The sequence below is a fragment of the Eubalaena glacialis genome, chromosome X (genome assembly GCF_028564815.1).
Source record: "Eubalaena glacialis isolate mEubGla1 chromosome X, mEubGla1.1.hap2.+ XY, whole genome shotgun sequence".
NCBI classification, from domain to species: Eukaryota; Metazoa; Chordata; class Mammalia; order Artiodactyla; family Balaenidae; genus Eubalaena; species Eubalaena glacialis.
Genome location: NC_083736.1, coordinates 16724468 through 16746150, shown reverse-complemented (window position 1 = coordinate 16746150; position 21683 = coordinate 16724468). Strand labels below are relative to the sequence as shown.

The following is a 21683-nucleotide window of genomic DNA, read 5'->3' as shown; positions in this document are numbered from 1 at the left end:
TGCAATTCAATAATAAAAAGACAAATACCCTGTTTTTAAAAGGGTAAAGGGTCTGAATGGACTTTTCTCCAAAGAAATTATGCAAATAGAGGATAAGCGCACGACAAAATGCTCAACATCATTAGTCTTTAAGAGAAACGCAAATCAAAATCCCAGTGAGCTATCACTTCACTCCCACTAGGATGGCTATAATCAAAAAGACAATAACAAGTGTTGGTGAGAGTGTGGAGAAGTTGGCATGCTTGTACACTGCTGGTGGAAATATAAAACAGTGGAGCCACATTGGAAAGCAGTGGTAGCTTCTCCAAAGCTTAAACATAAAGTTGCCATATGACCCAGAAATCCCATTCCTAGGTATATACCCAGAACAAATGAAAACCTCTATCCATACTTTGTATGATTCCATTTATAGGAAATGTCCAGAACAGCCAAATCTATAGAGACAGAAAGTAGATTGGTGGTTGCCTGGGGCTGAGGGGTGTTGGGGGAGGCGGAGAGAGATTGTTGATGAGTACTCGGGTTTTCTGGGGGTGATGAAAATGTTCTAAAACTGAGTATGATGATGGCTGCTCAACTCCGTGGGTAAACTAAAAACTATTTAAATGGGTTAATTGGATGGTTTGTGAATTATATCTCAATAAAACTATTATTAAAAATGAAGACCACCAAAACCCCAAAACCTTGTGACAACGTCCAGTGCATCCTATCTTTTAAATAAATACAAGTACTACCTGCAGTGGTAATACTACTTTTTAATACTTGGGCCTAAAATCGTGAGGTGGGTAAGATCCAGAGTAAAGAGCCCTTTGGGTTCACAGCATTTCTTAGATCCGGCAGGCAGGCTACTTGGAGTCTATTTTCCAGGCCAACAAAATTTGATGCTGGTGCATCACGGTGCTTTTGTCAAGGTCACAGTGCAAGTCAGGACAAGCGGGTCTCCAGGGCATGAGCTCAGGAGGGCCATGCTCTTGGCAACTGGGGACAAGGAGTACAAACTCAGAGGTATTTTAAATAAGCATCTTCTCATCTCGATTCTGGGTTAACACTACATCTGTATTTAGTTTGGAATTGAAGATTTACAACCAACCGGCGCTTTGAAAGAGCTTTTACTCTGCTTGAAAAGCCTCAAAATGTTTTGAGGAAAAAAATGGGACTCCTAAGGCTGGAGGGACGGCAACAACAGCAAAACCCTGAAATTCGTGAATCCGCCCTTCTTAGGGCGCTGCCCGGGGGAGGCGGCAGGGGGCGCCCTGCGGGCTCCTGCCCCGCCGCCCTTCCCAGACCTCCCCCCGCCCTCCGCTCGCCCTGACGTCCCCAGCCCCCGCCCCTCCCTCCCGAGCCTTCAAAGGGCGCTTGGGGGCTGCGGGGCTGGAGCTTCTGCGTGCAGCCGAGGGGCCCCGCCGTCGCCTGCCCGTCGCGGGGCCACCGGCGGGCGCTGGGTCCCCCAGCTCCCTTCCCGCGTCGCAGGAGCAGGTGCCACAGCCGCCGGCCGCTCGCGCGGAGGTGGGACAAGGAAGGGCGCGCAGGGCCGCCACATGGAGAGCGGCGGCGGGGCTCCCCCGGCTGGGGCGCTCGGGGCGGCGGCCGAGTCCGCACAGTGCCCGCTGCCGCCGGGGGACGAGGGCGCGGCGGGGCCGGCGTGGCCGCTGGAGCCCGAGGGGGCGGCCGAGGGCGAGGGGGCTGGAGCTGAGGGCGGGGGCGGGCCGCGGCGGGCTCTGCGGGCAGTGTACGTGCGCGGCGAGAGCCCCCAGGGCGGCGCGGCCGGCGGCCCCGAGGAAGGGGCGCGGCGGTGCTTGCTGCGGGCCTGCGAGGCCGAGGGCGCCCACCTCACCTCCGTGCCCTTCGGGAAGCTCGACTTTGGGGAGACAGCCGTGCTCGACGCCTTCTACGACGCAGGTGAGGCGGGTGCCCCCTTTCGCCCCCACCCCACTCCTCCCAGTTTTCCTTATCTTCGCACACGCCGCCGAAGCACCAGCTCCTCCTCCCCATCCTAGCACCAGCTGACTCTTTCGACAGGACCGCCCTACCTTTTGGGGAGGGGAGAGTAGGTAGCCTTGTACCCTTTTACAGATGAGAAAACAGAGGCCCCTTCAGTTTTCTTAAACATCAGATGATCCAAGAAACAGCCTATAACCCAGTCGAGGCTGAGTTCCCCGACCTCCGCTATTCAACTGTTACTTTCTCACTCCTGTGGGTCCCAACCCTGGCTACACGTTAGAATCACCTGGGGGAGCTTTTCAAACTCCTAATGCCCAGACTGTATCCCAGACCAATGACATCGCAATCTGAGGCCTCAGGATTGTCGAATGCTTCCCACATGATTCCATTTTGCAGTCAAGAGTGGGTAATGGTCTATTACAATGGGGGAGGGGGAGGGGGGAGGGGGGTGTCTCTTAGAAATGCCCCGGTGTTCTTTTGCGCACTTAACACAGATTGACAGTGGGGCTGTGCTCTACTACCAGTTTGACAGATATATGTTATCCTGTAATGCACAAACATTCCCGGCTTCAGGATCTCCTCCGTTGCCGGAATGGGACCCTCAGCTCACTGTAACAAGTGTGCCAGAAGAACCCAGCCTTAAATCAGTACTTTTGGTTGGCACGAGTTCCTCCAGGTGTGGAACGGATTGTTGCTTGGCTGTTTTCCTTACCGAACCTTTGGAAGCTATGTGACAAGTCTCTGGCACTTGGGTGATATTCACAAGCATTGTGAGACAGTAGTTCACCTGGGAGACCCTGTGCCTTGGTTTCTCCACTGGTCAAACAGGAGTAACATGCCTGCCCTAACCCCAAAAGCTCGTGAGACGGTAAATGGCGCCGGCCACACCGTGCTGGTGAGATGGTAAGCTAGCTTTATTACCATCCATTCTTTGCCCGGATCTGTTTTCTGCAGAGCAAATCCTCCCCAGCTGGAAGGGGGGTGGGGTAGCGGGCTTGTTCAAACAAGTGGCTGCTGGGCCTTTGAAAACACTCCCCGGATGTTTCTGACCACTCAGAGTAGACTCTTCAGCGCAACATCTTTTTTAGAAAAGTTGTTCAGGAGCCCATTTCACCTGGAACCACTCGGTTTTCTCGACTTCTGTTCATTTTCTGCTGAAAATGGAGTTTGAACAGACTCTTCTCTGAATGGTTAAATGTCCATTTGGCCATTAGGCACAGCTGTAGCCTCCTGCCTGCTGGTGCCGACTCTGATAATTGGCGTGCAGTGGCTTTGCTTCTCTGGGGGGTGTGTGTGTGCGTGTAAAACAAGCCTTCATCTACTACCAGGACCCCTTCCTTCTGGTTGGGTGTGAAGGTTCATTCAGGCAGAAATCTTGGGCTTTCAATTCCAGAGCTACACAAAGAGCACATGGCCTTTTCTTATTCTGGGTCCTGATTGCCTAGGATTTTCAGCTGCAGTATGTACCTCCTTTGGTTGACCTTGGCCTGGTCTTGAAAAATCATTTTTCAGTACATCATCATAACTAATAAGTTCTTTTCATAGGTTTGACAAACAAGATACGAAACTCCAAGAAGTCGGTTCATGGATTTAAACAGACACCGCGCCCCCACCCCTGATCTCTGCCATTCACAGCTTTTTGGTGTCTCCGCCAAAAAGATATAAATCTGTCACTTTGGCTTTTTTGTAAAAGTTCTACAACGTTGCTCTCCAAGAACTATTGAACTGTCCCAGGTGTGTTTCGGGGTGGGGGAGGGGATCGTCGATGTGAAATTTAAGCACTTCCTATCTCCTGTTGTCATAATAAGTCAAGGCTGGGTTGGATCGTGTTTTCCATCTCCTTGTGCAGTTTTATGTGGTCCTTTGTGGGCCTGAATAGGAGGTTATGTGTCACCAGTGCCTGGGTGATTGGATGGGCTGCAGGAGAGCCATCAACCCATGCAAGGGGGCACGTGGGCACTGTTGTGAAAGAAAACCGCCATAAGCCATGAGGGCTGAGGAGCATCTCATTGGCTTTTTAAAAAAAAAAATTATGGTAAAGTGTACGTAACATAAAATTTGCTGTTGAAACCATTTTTAAGTGTGGATTTCAGAGGCATTAAGTACAGTCGCACTGCTGTGCAGTCATCACCACTATCCATTTCCAGAACTTTTTCATCATCCCAAACAGAATCTCTGTACCCCTTAATAACTTGCCACTCCTCACTCCCCCAGCCCCTGGTACCCACTGTCCTACCGTCTGTCTCTATGAATTTGACGACTCTAGATGCCTCATATAAGTGGAATCATACAGTATTTGTCTTTCTGTGACTGGCTTCTTTCACTTAGCGTGATGTCTTAGGCTATGGTGAATAATGCTGTAATGACCATGGGTGGATAAATTTCTGTTCAAGTCTCTGCTTTCACATTTTTAGGTGTATACCTGGACGTGGAATTACTGGGTCAAACGGTAATTCTGTGTTTAATTTTTTGAGGGATGTTCTTTTTACTTTTAGCAGAGGTGGTGTGCCTTTGGCCCATAGGAGGACCTGGTTTTTTGTTTGTTTCTTTTGGGTTTTTTTTTTTTTTTAAACATCCAGCATCCATCCTCAAAGATGAGAGTCTCGAATTCAGTAAAGCTATCAAATTCAGCAAGTGAGGGTCAATCACTCGGTTACTTCTAGGATTTGGAGAACAAAACATGTCTCTTTTTTTTGTTTTTTAGAGGAAACCGCCTCTTCTGGATATGCCTTGGCGCCTTTTGTTGAGGTGCCCATTTCTCTACTTGAACAGAATTCATAGTCACGACTTTAGCTGGTGCACTGTGTGTGTTGGGTGTGTTTGCACAGAGCAGCCTCTTCTGCTTCCTCAGGTGCATGCTGTGTCTCCCTCCTGGAGGTTCTCAGTGCTTGTGAATGTATGGAAAACTCGGACATCCTACAGGAAGGAAACCTGGGTAACTCTGTCTCATGCTTTCCCAAACATTTTGACCACAGAAACTATTCTCCCAGGATGCTGTAGTTGAATACACTTATTGTGGTTATTGAGTTCGCTATTAACTGCTCCAGTGACAAGAACAGCCCCTTTGATCAGGCCCTGGGACTCAGGTGAGCTTCCCATACCTGATGTGCCTCACTCTGCCTGCCCTCCCTCCTCTCTGAACCGCACGTACATGCTACTTTCCTGACTCGGGGGCCCTGCTTCTGATTTTTTTCTTCAGCTATGTTCACAGTGATTTTAAACGTTGGGAGGTATTGCCACCTGCAACAGGAAATCCTTGCATTTCCTGAACATTGATTAAAAGACCAAGACATCAGTCTCCAGGTTAGTTATTTGACTTTGCTCTGTCCTGATGATTCCCCTTTTCTGGCAAGAGTCATTTGGAGGATACGAAGTGTGGCAGAGGTGGCTAGGTGGTCAGGAGATTGATGCTCCTAGTTGTTGCTGGGAAGCAGGGACTACGTTTTCCAGCACCCTTTGAGTCTATGTGGGCCATCTAACTAGTTCTGGCCAATGAAATGTGAGTATTAGTGATGTCTATCGCTTTGGGCCAAGGCGTTGGCATATCTGTAGATCTTCTCATATTCTCTAATCCCTTTCTGTGGTCTCCGTGGGGCCCTTGGAGGCTGGCTGTAGAAGATGGCAGTGGCACATGATGGAAGGTACCTGGATCCCTGAACCACTCTTTTGAGGATAGCTGTTGGACCAGGATCATCCACTTTGGATTTTGCATAAGCAAGAGAGAAGCTTTTATTGAGTCAGGCTCCTAAGACTGGGGGGTGGTTTTTATAGTGGTAAGAGAGTGCAACTTGGGTTATGAAAATATAGCCCAACTGCTAGCAAGTTGTCTCCTAGGGCATGCCTTTCCAAGAGAAAGTCAGGTCATGTATCATCTCACGTAATGGACTGTCATTGGTAATAATATATGCCAATCGTGGGGCCCCTCACTATGCTGCTGTGGGCCAAGAAAATGGAATGGAAATGCTTGGGCCATCAGGTTCATACCAGCCATGGGAGGAGACATTCTAGCTTCTTCCCTGGTTTCACTGGTTTTGGAGGCTAGGTAATTTTTTCCTTTTGTATTAAATGATACTGGAGTGATTCTGTTAGTTTTTATCCAACAGTAATATTGGGATTTTTGCAACAAAAAAGGATATATAATGGTTTAAAATAAGGCCAGCTCTAGTTCCATTCTCTGCCCTTCATGTGGGTTGTGTCTCGCTTCACCTTCTAAGATGTTATTCATGGATTCTTCGTTCGCTTGATGCGTTGTGTGGCATAGAGCGTGCCCACCAGGCTTCCGTAGAGTCTTCCACGTTGCCTGATCTCCTTTGCAGTTAGCTGGGGTTCTTTTGACGAGTGCTGGCCCATGAAATGTGAGCAGCATCAGCAAGTGTCACTTTGAAAGCAACTGAGAGTGAGATGATACGCCGCCTCCATCTCTCTTTGCCTCTGTCATGGCAAACTTGAAGGTTGTGTGTTCAAGATGGCAGTTAAGGCCCTGAAATTTGGGGGGTTTGTCTGATGTGGCCGCACAGCCTAGCTCATCCTGACTGATATAGCTTGCTCTGCCTTCTGCTAGAAATGCCTGAATGTATCTCTCAGCTGACTTTAATGGGCTTAATCCACAGGTGCATTGGCTCCTGCTTAAGAAAGAGACTTAGCCACTGGACCACCGGGGAAGACCCTAGGACTCCACACTCCCAATGCAGGGGGACCGGGTTCAATCCCTGGTCAGGGAACTAGATCCCGCATGCTACAACTAAAAAGGTTCCGCATGCCGCAACTAAGACCCGGCGCAGCCCAATAAATAAATAAATATTTTTTTAAAAAAAAGAGAGAGAGAGACTTAAAGATGCCTTAAGACTTCTAATAATTTGGTGCATACTCTTTCCTCACCATTCTGGAAAATGCATGAAGTTCCAAGGAAGACAGTCCTGTGGACACATGGCTGTGGTGGTTGTAGAATGCACGTTTTGTGTGCCATCTATATACGTGGTCAGGAGACTGGCCAAATCTATCAATATTTCCAGCAGAATGTAAGGGCAATAGTTAGACATTGCCTTCCCTTATGTAAGTAAACTTTGGTGAGTGAAATCATCAATTTAGCAGCTCACGTCAGAAACCCAGGAGTCATTCTTGACTCCACCCTCTCCCTCACTGCCAAATCCAGCCTGTTGCTTCCAGATGGTTCTCAAACCTGCTTCCCTTCTCTCTACCAGGGAAGTTTGCCTCTGTCATGGCAAACTTGGAGGTTGTGTGTTCAAGATGGCAGTTAAGCCCCTGAGATTTGGGGGGTTTGTCTGATGTGGCCGCACAGCCTAGCTCATCCTGACTGATACAGCTTGCTCTGCCTTCTGCTAGAAACGCCTGCCACCATCTTGGTCCAAGCATTGGCTTCTCTCGTCCAGCTTACTGTCAGCAGCTTTGTAACTGGTCTTTCAAGGTTGGGCCAATCTCGGTGCATTCCAGTCTATGTCATCTGCTTAGAAGCCACCGTATCCTGGCACCCTCTGCCACCTGGCAGTCCTCCTCTGCCCAAAGCTCCTTCAGCCTTCACATCTCAGGTCTTCAAGGAAGCCTTCACGAACTTCTCCTGCGCCCCCGTCAGTTGTACGCACACTTCCTAGCAAGTAACACAATTGTGATTAAATAATTATTGATTCAATGATTGATCTTCTGCCAGACAGTGAACTCTTCAATGGCAGGGAACCAGATGCAGTTTTCTTTGCTACCCTTTGAGTGTTTCCTAGGAATATGTATCCAGCTCCTTTTTAGAATAACTCCCAGTGGACACAGATGACACTTGGTTTCTCCTGTCGAGATGAAGCAAAATTTGTTGGGGACCCTCAAAAGGAAATCAGAATGTGGTCTCCTCTAGAAACTAAGTTGAAAATGGTGGCCAGGCATAGTGCGATTGTGATTTTATTAAAAAATAAGATACATCCTAATGACACATTTCTGGCTGGTACATATCTAATAGAAGAGACTAGAAGAACTCACAGCGGACACACTGGAATGGAAACAGTGGTTTGGATTGTGTGCTGGGCATACTGGTTCTTGTTGTTTGTCCACATGTTCTATAATGTTTATTTTCTGTGATACAAATGTGATTTCATTTCAAGCAAGTGCAGTAGGAGATTGAAGATGGGGCTGTAAGTCAGAAGCCTTCTCCCACTCTTTCTCTCTCCCTGCCGGCCGGCTCAGGCCCAGGCAACAATGACTGTACATCCAGGGACCCATGCACACGAGCCCCCGACCGGACCTCAGCTGTCCTCTGCTGCACGCGGCTGCTGGCTTGCCCAGAGGGGCCCTTCCCTGAGCCTCCTTCCTTTTGAACCACTTTTACTGCTACTGACTCAGCACTGAGCCTGGAACTTCCCTCAACTCTTAGTCACGTGAACTGGCTGATGAGAGAAGCATTGCACCTGTAGCGTTGAATTGAGGCATTGCTGTTGGAGCCTTGAGTGCATAGAGTGGGTAGATAGATATTTGTGGACTGGCCCGCTGCATTACTGGCTGTATATTATTTGTTATGCGGGAAAATGTATGTTCAGTTCCCAGCCATCAACTTACAGACGTATTTTGGGAATACAAGCCATAAACTATCTTTTAAAACCTTGTAAGTATCAGGCTTTGAGATAGGTGCCGTTTAAATCCCGGTCAGACAGTGTAGGCGAGAGAGGACTGAACTGTTGAAAAGCAAGCTGGAAAACTTCTTGTTTCCCAGTCCCTTGAACAGGTTTTGAGCTATTGGGTGTGACAGGGCTTGGCAAAAATGCCTGGCGGTTATAGGGGCTTGGTTGGTGGTGGGGAGTTGTAGAGCAGAAAGGAGTCAAGCGGCAGACCTTGGCAGGAAGGAGAGTTCACTCAGGAGTTGGGGCTGCGGGAGGGCAGCCCAGGGGCCAGGCAGAACTGGACACGGAGGGGCAGGGGGAGAGCGGGAGCATTCGATGTAGATGATTCTTTTTCTTCTCTTCAATTTTTTTATTATGGAAAATTTCAAGCATGTGCATTACGCAGCTTCAACAATTATTAACATTCTGCCATCTTTATTTCTTCTTGACCTCTGCCCACTCCCCAGCCCGTACTTGATTATACTTTTCAACATTGTTAGCGTAAAAATGTATATACATTGAAGTGCAACAAATCTTAGTTGTACAACTTTGAGAAACGACTAAACTTACGTAAGCAAATCCTATCACAATATAGTTTCCATCTGCCCAGAAAGTTCCCTTATGTCCCCTCCCACTCATTCCCCTTTCCACTCCCATTCCTGGCCCCGGGCGATGACTCTTACGCTGTCACTTTAGATTGGATTTGCCTTTTCTAGAGTTTTGTGTAAATGGACTCAGACAGTGTGTACTCTTCAGTGTCTGGCTTCCTTCACTCAGCGTGACTTTTTTGAGATTCATCCGTACTGTTGCTGTTATCAGTACCTTGTTCCTTTTTAATGCCAAGTACTATTCCATCGCATGAATATATCACAGGTGGTTTAGTCATTCTCCTGTTGAAGGACATTTGGGTTGTTCCCAGTTTGGGGCTATTATAAATAAAGCTACTGTGAACATTTGTATGTAGGTCTTTTTGATGGCAAATGTTTTTTATTCCTCTCGGGTAAATACCTCGGAGTGGAATGGCTTAATCAAAGGGTAAGTGCATGTTAAACTATTTAAGAAACTTCCAAACTTTTTTTCAAAGTGGTACCATCTTATATTCCTAGCACCGATGCGCAAGAGTTCCCGTGGCTTCTTGCCCTCACCAACACTTTGTATTACTGAGCTTTTCTATTTTGGCCCTGCTAGTTGGGGGGTGTGGTGGTTTCTCATTATGGTTTTAAGTCACCTTTCCCTGATGATCAGTGATGTTGAGCACCTTTTCATGTGCTGTTCAGCCATGCCGGCATCTTCCTTTGTGAGTTGTCTGTTCAAGCCATTTACCCGTTTAGTTGGGTTGTCATCTTATTATTGAATTAGAAGAGTTCTTTATGTATTCCGGATTCAAGTGCTTTGTCGGAAGTATACTTTGTGAACATTTGCTCCCAGACTGTGGCTTGCTTATTCATCTACTTGTGGCATTTGATGAGCAGAAAAGTTTAACTTTGATTAAATCTAATTTAGGCTCTTTTCCTGTTAAGTTTGCCTTCTGTGTCCTGTCTAAGAAATCTTTGCCTACGTCCAGGTTATGGCTTTGCAGCTCCTCTTCTACGTGTTCTTCTGAAAGCTTTATAGTTTTAGCTTTTACATTGAGGGCTGTGATTCATCTCAAATTCAGTTTGACACAGGTGACTTTGGATAAACCAAGCCTGACACCTTGCTTCAAACATCTGGGAGATGGGTCTTGCCCCAGGATGAGTACTTCAGGGACTTGGAGTCTAGCTGGCAGGACCATGGCTGCCTCTCTTTCATCTCACCATCCAGGAACGTATATGAAATGCAGGTTGTCCTTTAGGCAAATTGCCTTTCTGCCTTCTGGAGTAAAAACTGACAAAACAGATCCGTGATGAAACTTTACCAACATGTGTTCCATCATTGTGTCCCACTGCGCCCAGCAATACGAGTGGCAGAGGGGAAAGGACACTGGCTCTACGGATCAGGTTTTAATTTCTGCCCTGTCATTTATAGGCTGTGTGACCCTGGATAACTTACTTAACATCTCTGACCCCCATTTAAAAAACCTCTAGGTAGAGATTCAAGCAAGTGCCCTGAACTTAGTAAGTGCGCAGTAAATGTCAGTCCCCCATGTCTTTGCCTTCCTCTTGCTCCCAGCAGTAAACACGCCAGAACCTCAGTATGGAAGGAAATGTGCTCTGTGAAATAGTAAAGACTGGGGGCTCAGATCCTTTGGACGATCATCATGTTGTAGGGTCGTGTTATAGTTCTGCAGTTGGTTAAAAAAAAAAAATTTTTTTTCCCTAAGTTTTGAGGTTGGAGATCCATGCTAACTCCATTCCTGGTCCTGTGCTGCAGAAAGGAGGTGAGGAGAAGGCACAAAACCCCGCTTTGTGATGAGCTCTTGATTTTTTCTTTTTATTGAGGTATAGCATATATACAGGAAAGGGCACAGTCTTGTGTACTGCTCTGTGACTTTTCACAAACTGTACACACCATGTAACCCAGCACCTGGATCAAAAAAGACAAGTGAATGCCGATAGCACCTCGGAGTATGATCGCTTCTGTTTGCCAGCCTGGCCAGGAGTAACAACTATCTGTCTCTAGAGATTTGTTTATTCATATAAATGGAATCATGTAATGCTGGTTCATTGTGACTGTCTTCTTTCACTTAATGTGTTTTCAAGATTCATCCATGTTGTGGTATATATCAGTACTTCATTACTTTTTTTTTTTTAATAGTAATCTTTTATTTATTTATTTATTTATTTTTATATTTATTTATGGCTGTGTCGGGTCTTCGTTTCTGTGCGAGGGCTTTCTCTAATGGCGGCAAGTGGGGGCCACTCTTCATCGCGGTGCGCGGGCCTCTCACTATCTCGGCCTCTCTTGTTGCGGAGCACAGGCTCCAGACGCGCAGGCTCAGTAGTTGTGGTTCACGGGCCCAGTTGCTCCACGGCATGTGGGATCTTCCCAGACCAGGGCTCGAACCCGTGTCCCCTGCATTGGCAGGCAGATTCTCAACCACTGCGCCACCAGGGAAGCCCCTTCATTACTTTTTTATTGCTGAATAGTATTTTGATGTATGGATACACCACATTGTATTTTTCCATCCTTCCGTTGATGGGGTTATTTCCAGTTTGGGCTGTTGTGAATAATGCTACAAGTTTTTGTGTGGACTTGTGTTTGCATTTCTCTTGGGTATACACCTAGCAGTGGGATTTCTGGGTCATATGGTAACTCTAATGTTCTTTTAAAAGTTTTTTATTGTGATAAAGAAACACATCATAAAATTTACCATCTTAACTGTTTCTAAGTGTGCCGTTCAGTAGTGTGGTACATTCATATTGTTGTGTAACCAATCTCCAGAACTTTTTCATCTTACAAAACGAGAACTCTGTACCCATTAAACCACGATTCCCCACTCTGCCCTTCCCCCAGCTACCAGTAACCACCATTCTACTTTCTGTCTCTGAGTTTGACTACTCTAGGTACGTTTTGTAAGTGGAATCGTACAGTGTTCTGGGTGTGTGTGTGGCTGGCTTTTTTCATTTAGCATAATGTCCTCAAAGTTCATCCATGTTGTAACATCTGTCAGAATTTCCTTCCTTTTTAAGGCTGAATAATATTCTGCTGTATGGATAGACCACATTTTGTTTATCCATTCATCCATTGATGGACACTTGGGTTGCAGCCACCTTATATTTAACCTTTTGAGGAACTCCTTTCCAGAAAAATTTTCCAAAGCAGCTGCACCATTTTACATTCCCATCAGCAATGTGTGAGCATTCCAATTTCACCACATCCTCACCAACACTTGTTATTTTCTGTCTTTCTTTTTTAAATTATAGCCATCCTAGTAGGTTTGAAGTGTTATCTCATTTTGGTTTTGATTTGAATTTCCTTGATGACTAAGGATGTTGAATGTCTTTTCATGTGTTTATTGACCATTTGTATATCTTTGCAGAAATGTCTCTTCAAATCCTTTGTTCTTTTTTTCAGTTGGGCTATTTGACATCTTGTTGAGCTGTAAGAATCCTTTATATAATCTGGAGACATAATCCCTTGTCAGATATACGATTTGCAAATATTTTCTCCTGTTCGGTGATTTATCTTTTAACTTTCTTGATGCTGTTCTTTAACGCATGAGTTTTTAATTTTGAAGTCCAATTTATCTGTTTTTATCCCATCTGTGCTGTTTCCTCTAAGTTTTTTTAGTTTCTTATTTATCCTTGCAGTGTTTCTTTATGTCCGTTGTCAGCAAGCTACAACCTGCAAGCTGGCTGCCTTTATTTTGTAACTAAAGTTTTATTGGAACGCGTCCATTCTCCTGTGGCCACTTTGGGGCTACAATGGGTGGAGACTGTGTGGCCCACAGAGCCGAAAATATGTACTATCTGGCATTCTTATTCTCCCTTTCTTACTCAAAAGGTACCAGACTAAATACAGTTTAGCCTGGACACCTTTCCAAATCAGAATATGGGAATCTTCCTTATTCTTTTTTATAGCTGAATAGTACTTTATTGGGTGGATGTATCATTGTTTATTCTACCAATACCTTTTTTACGGGATACTTGGATGTATAGTTTTTTGCTACTAAGCTGTGATGAATAACTTCATACATGGGCCATTTAATACATGTATGGGTGTATTTGTGATTAGGTAGCCAAAAGTGGTATTTGTGAATTAAAGAATAAATGCACCTGTAATTTTGGTAAATAGTGTCAGATTCCTATCTGTGGGTTATATACCGTTATCTTTCTTTACAGCCTCACTAACAAAGTAGGTTGCCAGTATTTTAGACTCTTGTTAACCTGATGGTTGAGGGATGATATCTAAATTAGTTTTAGTTTGTATTTCTCTTACTCTGAGCGAAGTTGAGCATATTTCCCTTTTTTTCTTAGGGCTATCTATCCATAACCCTCCCCCCTTTTTTCCTATTGGTTTATGGGTCTTTGGGAGAGGGTCTTGATTTCTAGGAGATCTTTCTTTTTTTAAAAAATAAATTTATTTATTTATTTATTTATTTTTGGCTGCATTGGGTCTTCACTGCTGCGTGTGGGCTTTCTCTAGTTGCGGCGAGCGGGGGCTACCCTTCGTTGCAGTGCACGGGCCTCTCATTGCGGTGGCTTCTCTCGTTGCAGAGCACGGGCTCTAGAGCACAGGCTCAGTAGTTGTGGCACACGGGCTTAGTTGCTCCGCGGCATGTGGGATCTTCCCGGACCTGGGCTCAAACCTGTGTCCCCTGCATTGGCAGGCAGACTCCTAACCACTGTGCCACCAGGGAAGTCCCTAGGAGATCTTTCTGTATTTGGGCCTAAACCCTTTGTCTTTTTTCTGTTGTTCAGACTGGATCATTTCTATTGAACCATCTTTAAGTTCACTGACCCTCTGTCATCTCCATTCTTCTTGTGAGCCCCTCTAGTGAGTTTTTTCTTTTGCTTATTAAAATTTTCATTCCTAAAATTTTCATTTGGCTCTTTAGTTGTTAAGACTTTCTATTTTTTCCATTCTTTTCAGGAGTGTTTACCCTCACTTCTTGGATAATTTTTATAATAACTGCTTTAAAGTCATTGTCAGATAATTCTCATGTCTGTGTCATCTTGTCATTGGAGTCTGTCGATTGTCTTTTCTCATGTGAGTTGAAATTTTCCTGCGTCTTTGAATGCCAAGTAATTTAGGAGCCTATCCTGAGTATTTTGAATATTATGTTATGAGATTCTGGCCCTTGTTTCTATCCTGTGGAGTCTGTTGATATTTTTGCTTTAGCAGGCAGTCGGCCTAGTTGTTTCAAGCTGCCAAGGTCCGTTTCAGTTGTGGTGTCAGTTCTGATTTCAAAGCCCTTTTAGTGCTGTTCAGCTTTGTGCTTTCTGGTTTACTGGGGCTCCCTTTTCAGTCCTGTGGCCAGTTATTCCATTCGGCCTCACACTTCCCACAACTGGGCCCATGTCTGAAGCCAGGCGTTCAGAAGGAGAAAAAAAAGCAATGGAGATTCACCGCCACCACCCTTGGGACCACAGCTCCTTCAATTAGAGCAAAAGATTCCCCTCTCGGAGTTCCAGGCACCTGTGGGCCCGCTCTGCCACTGACTGTCTCTGCTGTCACCACTGCGGGATTGCCGGGGGCCTGGGGGTACAAGAGGACAAGGAAGAGGAAGACAGCAGAGAATTTCCCTCACTCTCTCTGAGCATTAGGAGGCCCCTTTCCTGCCTTTTTTTTAGAGGGTTTCTCCTGATGCTCTCTATGTCCGCACCTAACACCCAGTTCTGGGTTTCAGGCTGCCTTTAGGCCAGGCTGGGGGAGACTGGGGGAAAATGTGAAACTTGCTGTTGATCTGGTGGTTCTCTGAAATCTAGTCGTCTTCTCCAGGCTGCTTGCTACCACTTACTTTTCACACTCCTGAAATAGCTATTTCATCCACTCTGTCTAGTTTTTATAGCTACATTCATGGAGAGACAGGGTGGGATGTATTAATTCCATCTTACTTGGAACCAGAACTCAAACTTGTACCATTAAATTTTGAGGTGATTTTTTCACGCAGCAGTAGTAACCAGAATATAATAAAATATCTCTGCATCTTATCAAGCTTACCAGTAAGCAAAAATAGCCTCAATGCCAGCTGCATTGTATCAGACCAGTTCTGTCCATACCTGATACTCTGTGTGACTGTTAAGGTTGGGGGGCAAAAGAAATAGAATAAATGGAACAAAAGGAGATGGTTGACATGATAAAGGTGATTGATTGGCCTCCAGTGTATCCCTCTGAATATGTTGGCTGGGAGCTGGAAGCAAAGACCATTTTGATGTTTAGAATGACCATTGGATTGTCGTTGGATCTCACAAGGCTAAAGTTTCAAGACTTGTTGGGCGGGTTCATTAAAAAACGTGTTCTCTGTCCTGAGAATGAAAACCTTGCATCCAAAATACTTGTCCTTGCTAAGTAATTTTTGTAAAGCCTGTGGCTAGCGAGGCATGCTTGATGCACATCATGAGGTCTGCATATTCATTTTCCAAAGAACCACCTAAGAAAAAGGAAATGGGTACATGGGGGGAAAAAAGGAAATTAGAAGGGTTAAAGAGAAAGAAAAATGGCCCCATATCTAGCAACGAGTCACCACCATCACCACCACCAAATGAACTCAGTTGCCCTCCACAGGCTGTGGGGATGGACGCCACTTGGGAGGCTTAGAGTGCAGAATGGGTGAAAACTCAGCAAAAGGCCCGGCACCTAGTGATGACCTTGAAGGAGCAGTTGATTTTGTTAAAAAGAAAGAGGGCATTATTGTTGAAGTAGATGTGAAAGCCAAGGGTCCTCTTGTGTTGACTGGTGGTCATTTTAATGAGACGATTAGAGAACGAATTAAGAAATTTCCTACAACTTTGCCACTATAAACAGAAAAGCTCAGCAGTACCCTCATCACAGCTTGCAGTGTGCAGTAGCAGCACGTCAAGTTCTCCTCCTCTCTAAAGCTGCCCACATCTTGAAGGTGATGTGTGACACAGAGCTTTTAGAAGAGGAGGTCATCAGCCGCTGGTTAGAAAAGCCTTTAAGAAATACGTTGCAAAAAGTTTGCCCAAGAGAGTCATGTCAAAACGGATCCCTTTATAAAAGAGTTGAAGGAAGCTGCCGAAGATGAAAGTATGAGGTAGTATAGTCAAAGGCTCCCAGGGAACCCGGAGGCGAAACTGTGAAGTGTGACATCACGGATGATGATGACGATATTGTTACCATTTGAAGTGATGAATGCGCCCTAGTTTGCAGTATAATGCTGCACATTTCTTTTTGTCTTGTTAGTTGGAAGAGCAACATATACGTGACTTAAATCATGCTATACTTTATATCACAAATATTTCACTGTGAGTGGTCTGAAATTAAGCCCAGTGAATCCATTCACCTCTGTGAGTGAACATAGTTTGCTTATATATGGCATCTTTCTTTTGAAAAAAACTGGTAAATGGACATATCTCAATCATACTTATAAAGTATAAAAATGATTTATTTTTAGGTCATTCTTACCAGAAAAGATACTAGAAAGCAAAATATGGGGGACCGGATACAGTCCACTGATGTCCCCACTCTTCCCCAACCCCACTCCCAGTTGAAACTTAATACTCCAAGCAACTAGTACCCATCCCACGTGGCACTTGGTAAGGATTTGTTGACTTCCTGACACTGAATTCGTAGGCTGTCTCCTCCACTTCACAGCATTCTTTCCATCGACCTGCCCTCAAGTATGTTGGAATTGAGCAGCAGTGGATGAAGTAAGATCTAAATTCTGGTAGGAGTTAGTAGAGGTGCCTCCTGTCCAGTAAATCTGGGCTCTGTTGTTTTTAGGTAGCTTTTAGATGGCCAGTGTTGCCATAAATCCAATCAGATTTTTTTTGTTGTTTAACAATGTCTTTAGCAGGAAAATTGTTCTAAAATCTAGTTGTTTTCATTTAGGCACAGCCAACCTTACTTATATTCATTATTTCTTATTTTCCGCTGGGAGCAAGATAGGCTTACAGATAACCTGGAATATATTTAAGGACCGGCATGAGCCAGTACAATCTCAGGATTACTATATGGTAAATCATTTGCCATCATATCGTTTCACTGACTAATGCTTTGCTTTGGAAATCAGATACTTTTAAACCACAGTAGAAAGTTATAATTTTACTTACTCCTTTTAAGACATTTCAATAAAATAATGTTCAAAAGTTTTTAATGAACTAAAATCCTATACATCATCCGTCTTTCTTGCTTTATATAAACATGTAGTGAGATCATTATAATTGATTCTTAAATTGTTTGTTTGAAGGGCACTTTGCTTTTAAATTCAGATACTTTCCTGCTAAGAATAGATTTTAACCTTGGCTTTTTGCAGTCCCTGACGGCGTATCACTTCTTAAGGTTTGTTCAGCCAAGATAGGTAGAGGGTGTATGTGGGGTCCACGGTCAAGGAGGATGGTTTATTCTATGCAGGCTTTTCCCCTGAGACTGGCCTGCGTCAGGGGGAACTAGAAGGTAATTAGAGCACAGGGTGCATTTGTCAATGAAAATCTGAATTTGACCTCTTCCTTTTTTTCTGTGCTCTGTTTGCCTAAGATTGATAAATAAACTGTTTTGCCCCTCCCTCCCCCTGGTGGCTCAATTTCAGAAAGTGAGTCCAATAAGTAGTAAGCCTCATCTGGGCCCTGGGGAGCACAGGACTCTGCCATGCCCTAGCTATGTGACCTTGGGCGAATCTGTTACTCTCTCTCTGCTTCATTTCCCCACCTGCAAAGTAGAGCCAGTTACCAATGCTGCCTGCCTCACTGGGTGGTTCTGAAATTCAACCAAGATGTCTATGGAAGTGTTTTGTAAACTGCAAAGCAAGTGACTGCTGTGATGATTAAAGCTTTTAGGAAATTTATAGTCCCTTTAGGGAAAAAAGCTCAATTCTGCATGTATAATAAAAATTCCAATCTGGCGTTTTATCATATTTATCATTTATAATCTACTAACTTAGTGTCTTAAAAGTTCTAAAAGTAAGCTAGTCAAATATTGTGGTAGAAATTCTGCAAGCAAGCTCAGTCAGTTGGCCCGAGTGACAAATGTCAGGCAAAAATGTCAACTTTGGGTTTGAGGTGTTTTTACAATTGAACATGAGTTACTTGGAATTTTTTTTTGAGTGGCAATATCAATCTGTCCTGTTTTTTTTAAATTTTATTGAAGTATAGTTGATTTACAATGTTGTGTTAATTTTAGGTGTACAGCAAAGTGATTCAGTTATACATATACATATATCAATTCTTTTTCAGATTCTTTTCTCACATCAGTTATCACAGAATATTGAGTAGAGTTTCCTGTGCTATACAGTAGGTCCTTGTTGGTTATCTATTTTATAGATATAGTAGTGTGTATATGTTAATCCCAATCTCTTAATTTATCATTTCCCCCATGTTTCCCCTTTTGTAACCGTAAGTTTGATTTCAAGATCTGTGAGTCTGTTTCTGTTTTGTAAAAAAGTTCATGTGTATCATTTTTAAAAATTAGATTCCCCTTACGAGTGATACCATATGCTATTTGCCTTTCTCTTTCTTCACTTAGTATGATGATCTCTAGGTCCATCCATGTTGCTGCAAATGGCATTATTTCGTTATTTTTCATGGCTCGGTAATATTCCATTGTATATATGTACCACATCTTTTTTTTTTTAATTTTTGGCTGCATTGGGTCTTCGTTGCTGTGCAAGGGCTTTCTCTAGTTGCGACAAGCAGGGGCTACTCTTTGTTGAGGTGTGCGGGCTTCTCATTGTGGTGGCTTCTCTTGTTGTGGAGCACGGACTCTAGGCGCGAGGGCTTCAGTAGTTGCGGCACACAGGCTCTAGAGTGCAGGCTCAGTAGTTGCAGTGCACGGGCTTAGTTGCTCCACGGCATGTGGGATCTTCCAGAACCAAGGCTCGAACCCGTGTCCCCTGCATTGGCAGATGGATTCTTAACCACTGTGCCACCAGGGGAGTCCACTACCACATCTTCTTTATCCATTCGTCTGTCAGTGGACATTTAGGTTGCTTCCATGTCTTGACTATTGTAAATAGTGCTGCAGTGAACAATGGGGTGCATGTATCTTTTCAAATTATGGTTTTCTCCGGATATATGCCCAGGAGTGGGATTGCTGGATCATATGGTAGTTCTATTTTTAGGTTTTTAAGGAATCTCCATACTCTTCTCCATAGTGGTTTTACCAGTTTACATTCCTACCAACAATGTAGGAGGGTTCCCTTTTCTCCACACCCTCTCCAGCATTTATTGTTTGTAGACTTTTTGATGATGGCAGCTGTGACCAGTGTGAGGTGATATATCTCATTGTAGTTTTGATTTGCATTTCTCTGAAAATTAGTGATGTGGAGCATCTTTTCATGCGGTTGGTGGCCATCTGTATATCTTCTTTGGAGAAATGTCTATTTAGATCTTCTGCCCATTTTTTGATTGGTTTTTTGTTTTTTGGTTTTTTTTTTTGACATAGAGCTGCATGAGCTATTTGTATATTGTGGACATTAATCCCTTGTCGGTCGCTTCGTTTGCAGATATTTTCTCCCATTCTGTGGGTTGTCTTTTCATTTTGAATATGGTTTCCTTTGCTGTACAGAAGCCTTTAAGTTTAATTTGGTCCCATTTGTTTATTTTTGTTTTTATTTTCAGTACTCTAGGAGGTGGATCAAAAAACATATTGCTGAGATTTATGTCAAAGAGTGTTCTGCCTCTGTTTTCCTCTAAGAGTTTTATTGTGTCCAGCTTACATTTAGGTCTTCGATCCATTTTGTTTATTTTTGCGTATGGTGTTAGAGAATGTTCTAATTTCATTCTTTTACATGTAGCTGTCCAGTTTTCCCATCACCACTTATTGAAGAGACTCCCTCTTCTCCATTGTATGTTCCTGCCTCCTTTGTCATACATTAGTTGACCATATGTGCATGGGTTTATTTCTGGGCTTTCTATCCTGTTCCATTGATCTATATGTCTGTTTTTGTGCCAGTACCATACTGTCTTGATTACTGTAGCTTTGTAGTATAGTCTGAAGTCAGGGAGCATGATTCCTCCAGCTCCGTTTTTCTTTCTCAAGATTGCTTTGGCTCTTTGGGGTCTTTTGTGTTTCCATACAAATTGTGAAATTTTTTGTTCTAGTTCTGTGAAAAATGCCAGTGGTAGTTTGATAGGGATTGCATTGAATCTGTAGATTGCTTTGGGTAGTATAGTCATTTTCACAACATTGATTCTTCCAATCCAAAACATGGTATATCTCTCCATCTATTTGTATCATCTTTAATTTCTTTCATCAGTGTCTTATAATTTTCTGCATATAGGTCTTTTGTCTCCTTAGGTAGGTTTATTCCTAGATATTTTATTCTTTTTGTTGCAGTGGTAAATGGGAGTGGTTTCTTAATTTCACTTTCAGATTTTTCATCATTAGTGTATAGGAATGCAAGAGATTTCTGTGCATTAATTTTGTATCCTGCTACTTTACCAAATTCATTGACTAGCTCTAGTAGTTTTCTGGTAGCATCTTTAGGATTCTCTATGTATAGTATCATGTCATCTGCAAACAGTGACAGCTTTACTTCTTCTTTTCCAATTTGGATTCCTTTTATTTCTTTTTCTTCTCTGATTGCTGTGGCTAAAACTTCCAAAACTATGTTGAATAATAGTGGTGAGAGTGGGCAACCTTGTCTTGTTCCTGATCTTAGTGGAAATGGTTTCAGTTTTTCACCATTGAGGACGATGTTGGCTGTGGGTTTGTCATATATGGCCTTTATTATATTGAGGTAAGTTCCGTCTGTGCCTACTTTCTGGAGGGTTTTTATCATAAATGGGTGTTGAATTTTGTCAAAGGCTTTCTCTGCATCTATTGAGATGATCATATGGTTTTTCTCCTTTAATTTGTTAATATGGTGTATCACATTGATTGATTTGCGTATATTGAAGAATCCTTGAATCCCTGGGATAAATCCCACTTGATCATGGTGTATGATCCTTTTAATGTGCTGTTGGATTCTGCTTGCTAGTATTTTGTTGAGGATTTTTGCGTCTATGTTCATCAGTGATATTGGCCTGTAGTTTTCTTTCTTTGTGACATCTTTGTCTGGTTTTGGGATGAGGGTGGTGGCGGCCTCGTAGAATGAGTTTGGGAGTGTTCCTCCCTCTGCTATATTTTGAAAGAGTTTGAGAAGGATAGGTGTTAGCTCTTCTCTAAATGTTTGATAGAATTCGCCTGTGTGGCCATCTGGTCCTAGGCTTTTCTTCGGTGGAAGATTTTTAATCACAGTTTCGATTTCATTACTTGTGATTGGTCTGTTCATATTTTCTATTTCTTCACGGTTCAGTCTTGGAAGGTTGTTCATTTCTAAGAATTTGTCCATTTCTTCCAGGTTGTCCATTTAATTGGCATAGAGTTGCTTGTAGTTATCTCTCATGATCCTTTGTATTTCTGCAGTGTCAGTTGTTACTTCCCCTTTTTCATTTCTAATTCTATTGATTTGAGTCTTCTCCCTTTTTTTCTTGATGAGTCTGACTAATGGTTTATCAATTTTGCTTATCTTCTCAAAGAACCAGCTTTTAGTTTTACTAATCTTTGCTATCGTTTCCTTCATTTCTTTTTCATTTATTTCTGATCTGATCTTTATGATTTCTTTCC

At 43.7% G+C, this 21683-nt stretch overlaps 1 protein-coding gene across 1 annotated transcript in view; it reads left to right on the top strand.

Moving 5' to 3' along the window:
- Positions 1-1535: 1535 nt before the first annotated feature.
- The window catches only part of MAP3K15 (mitogen-activated protein kinase kinase kinase 15), a 150287-nt gene continuing 130139 nt past the window's right edge, over positions 1536-21683 (top strand). Inside the window, exon 1 of the mRNA XM_061179434.1 lies at positions 1536-1896. Within this exon, the coding sequence (XP_061035417.1) occupies positions 1536-1896 (361 nt within the window). The remainder of the gene's footprint in view (positions 1897-21683) is intronic.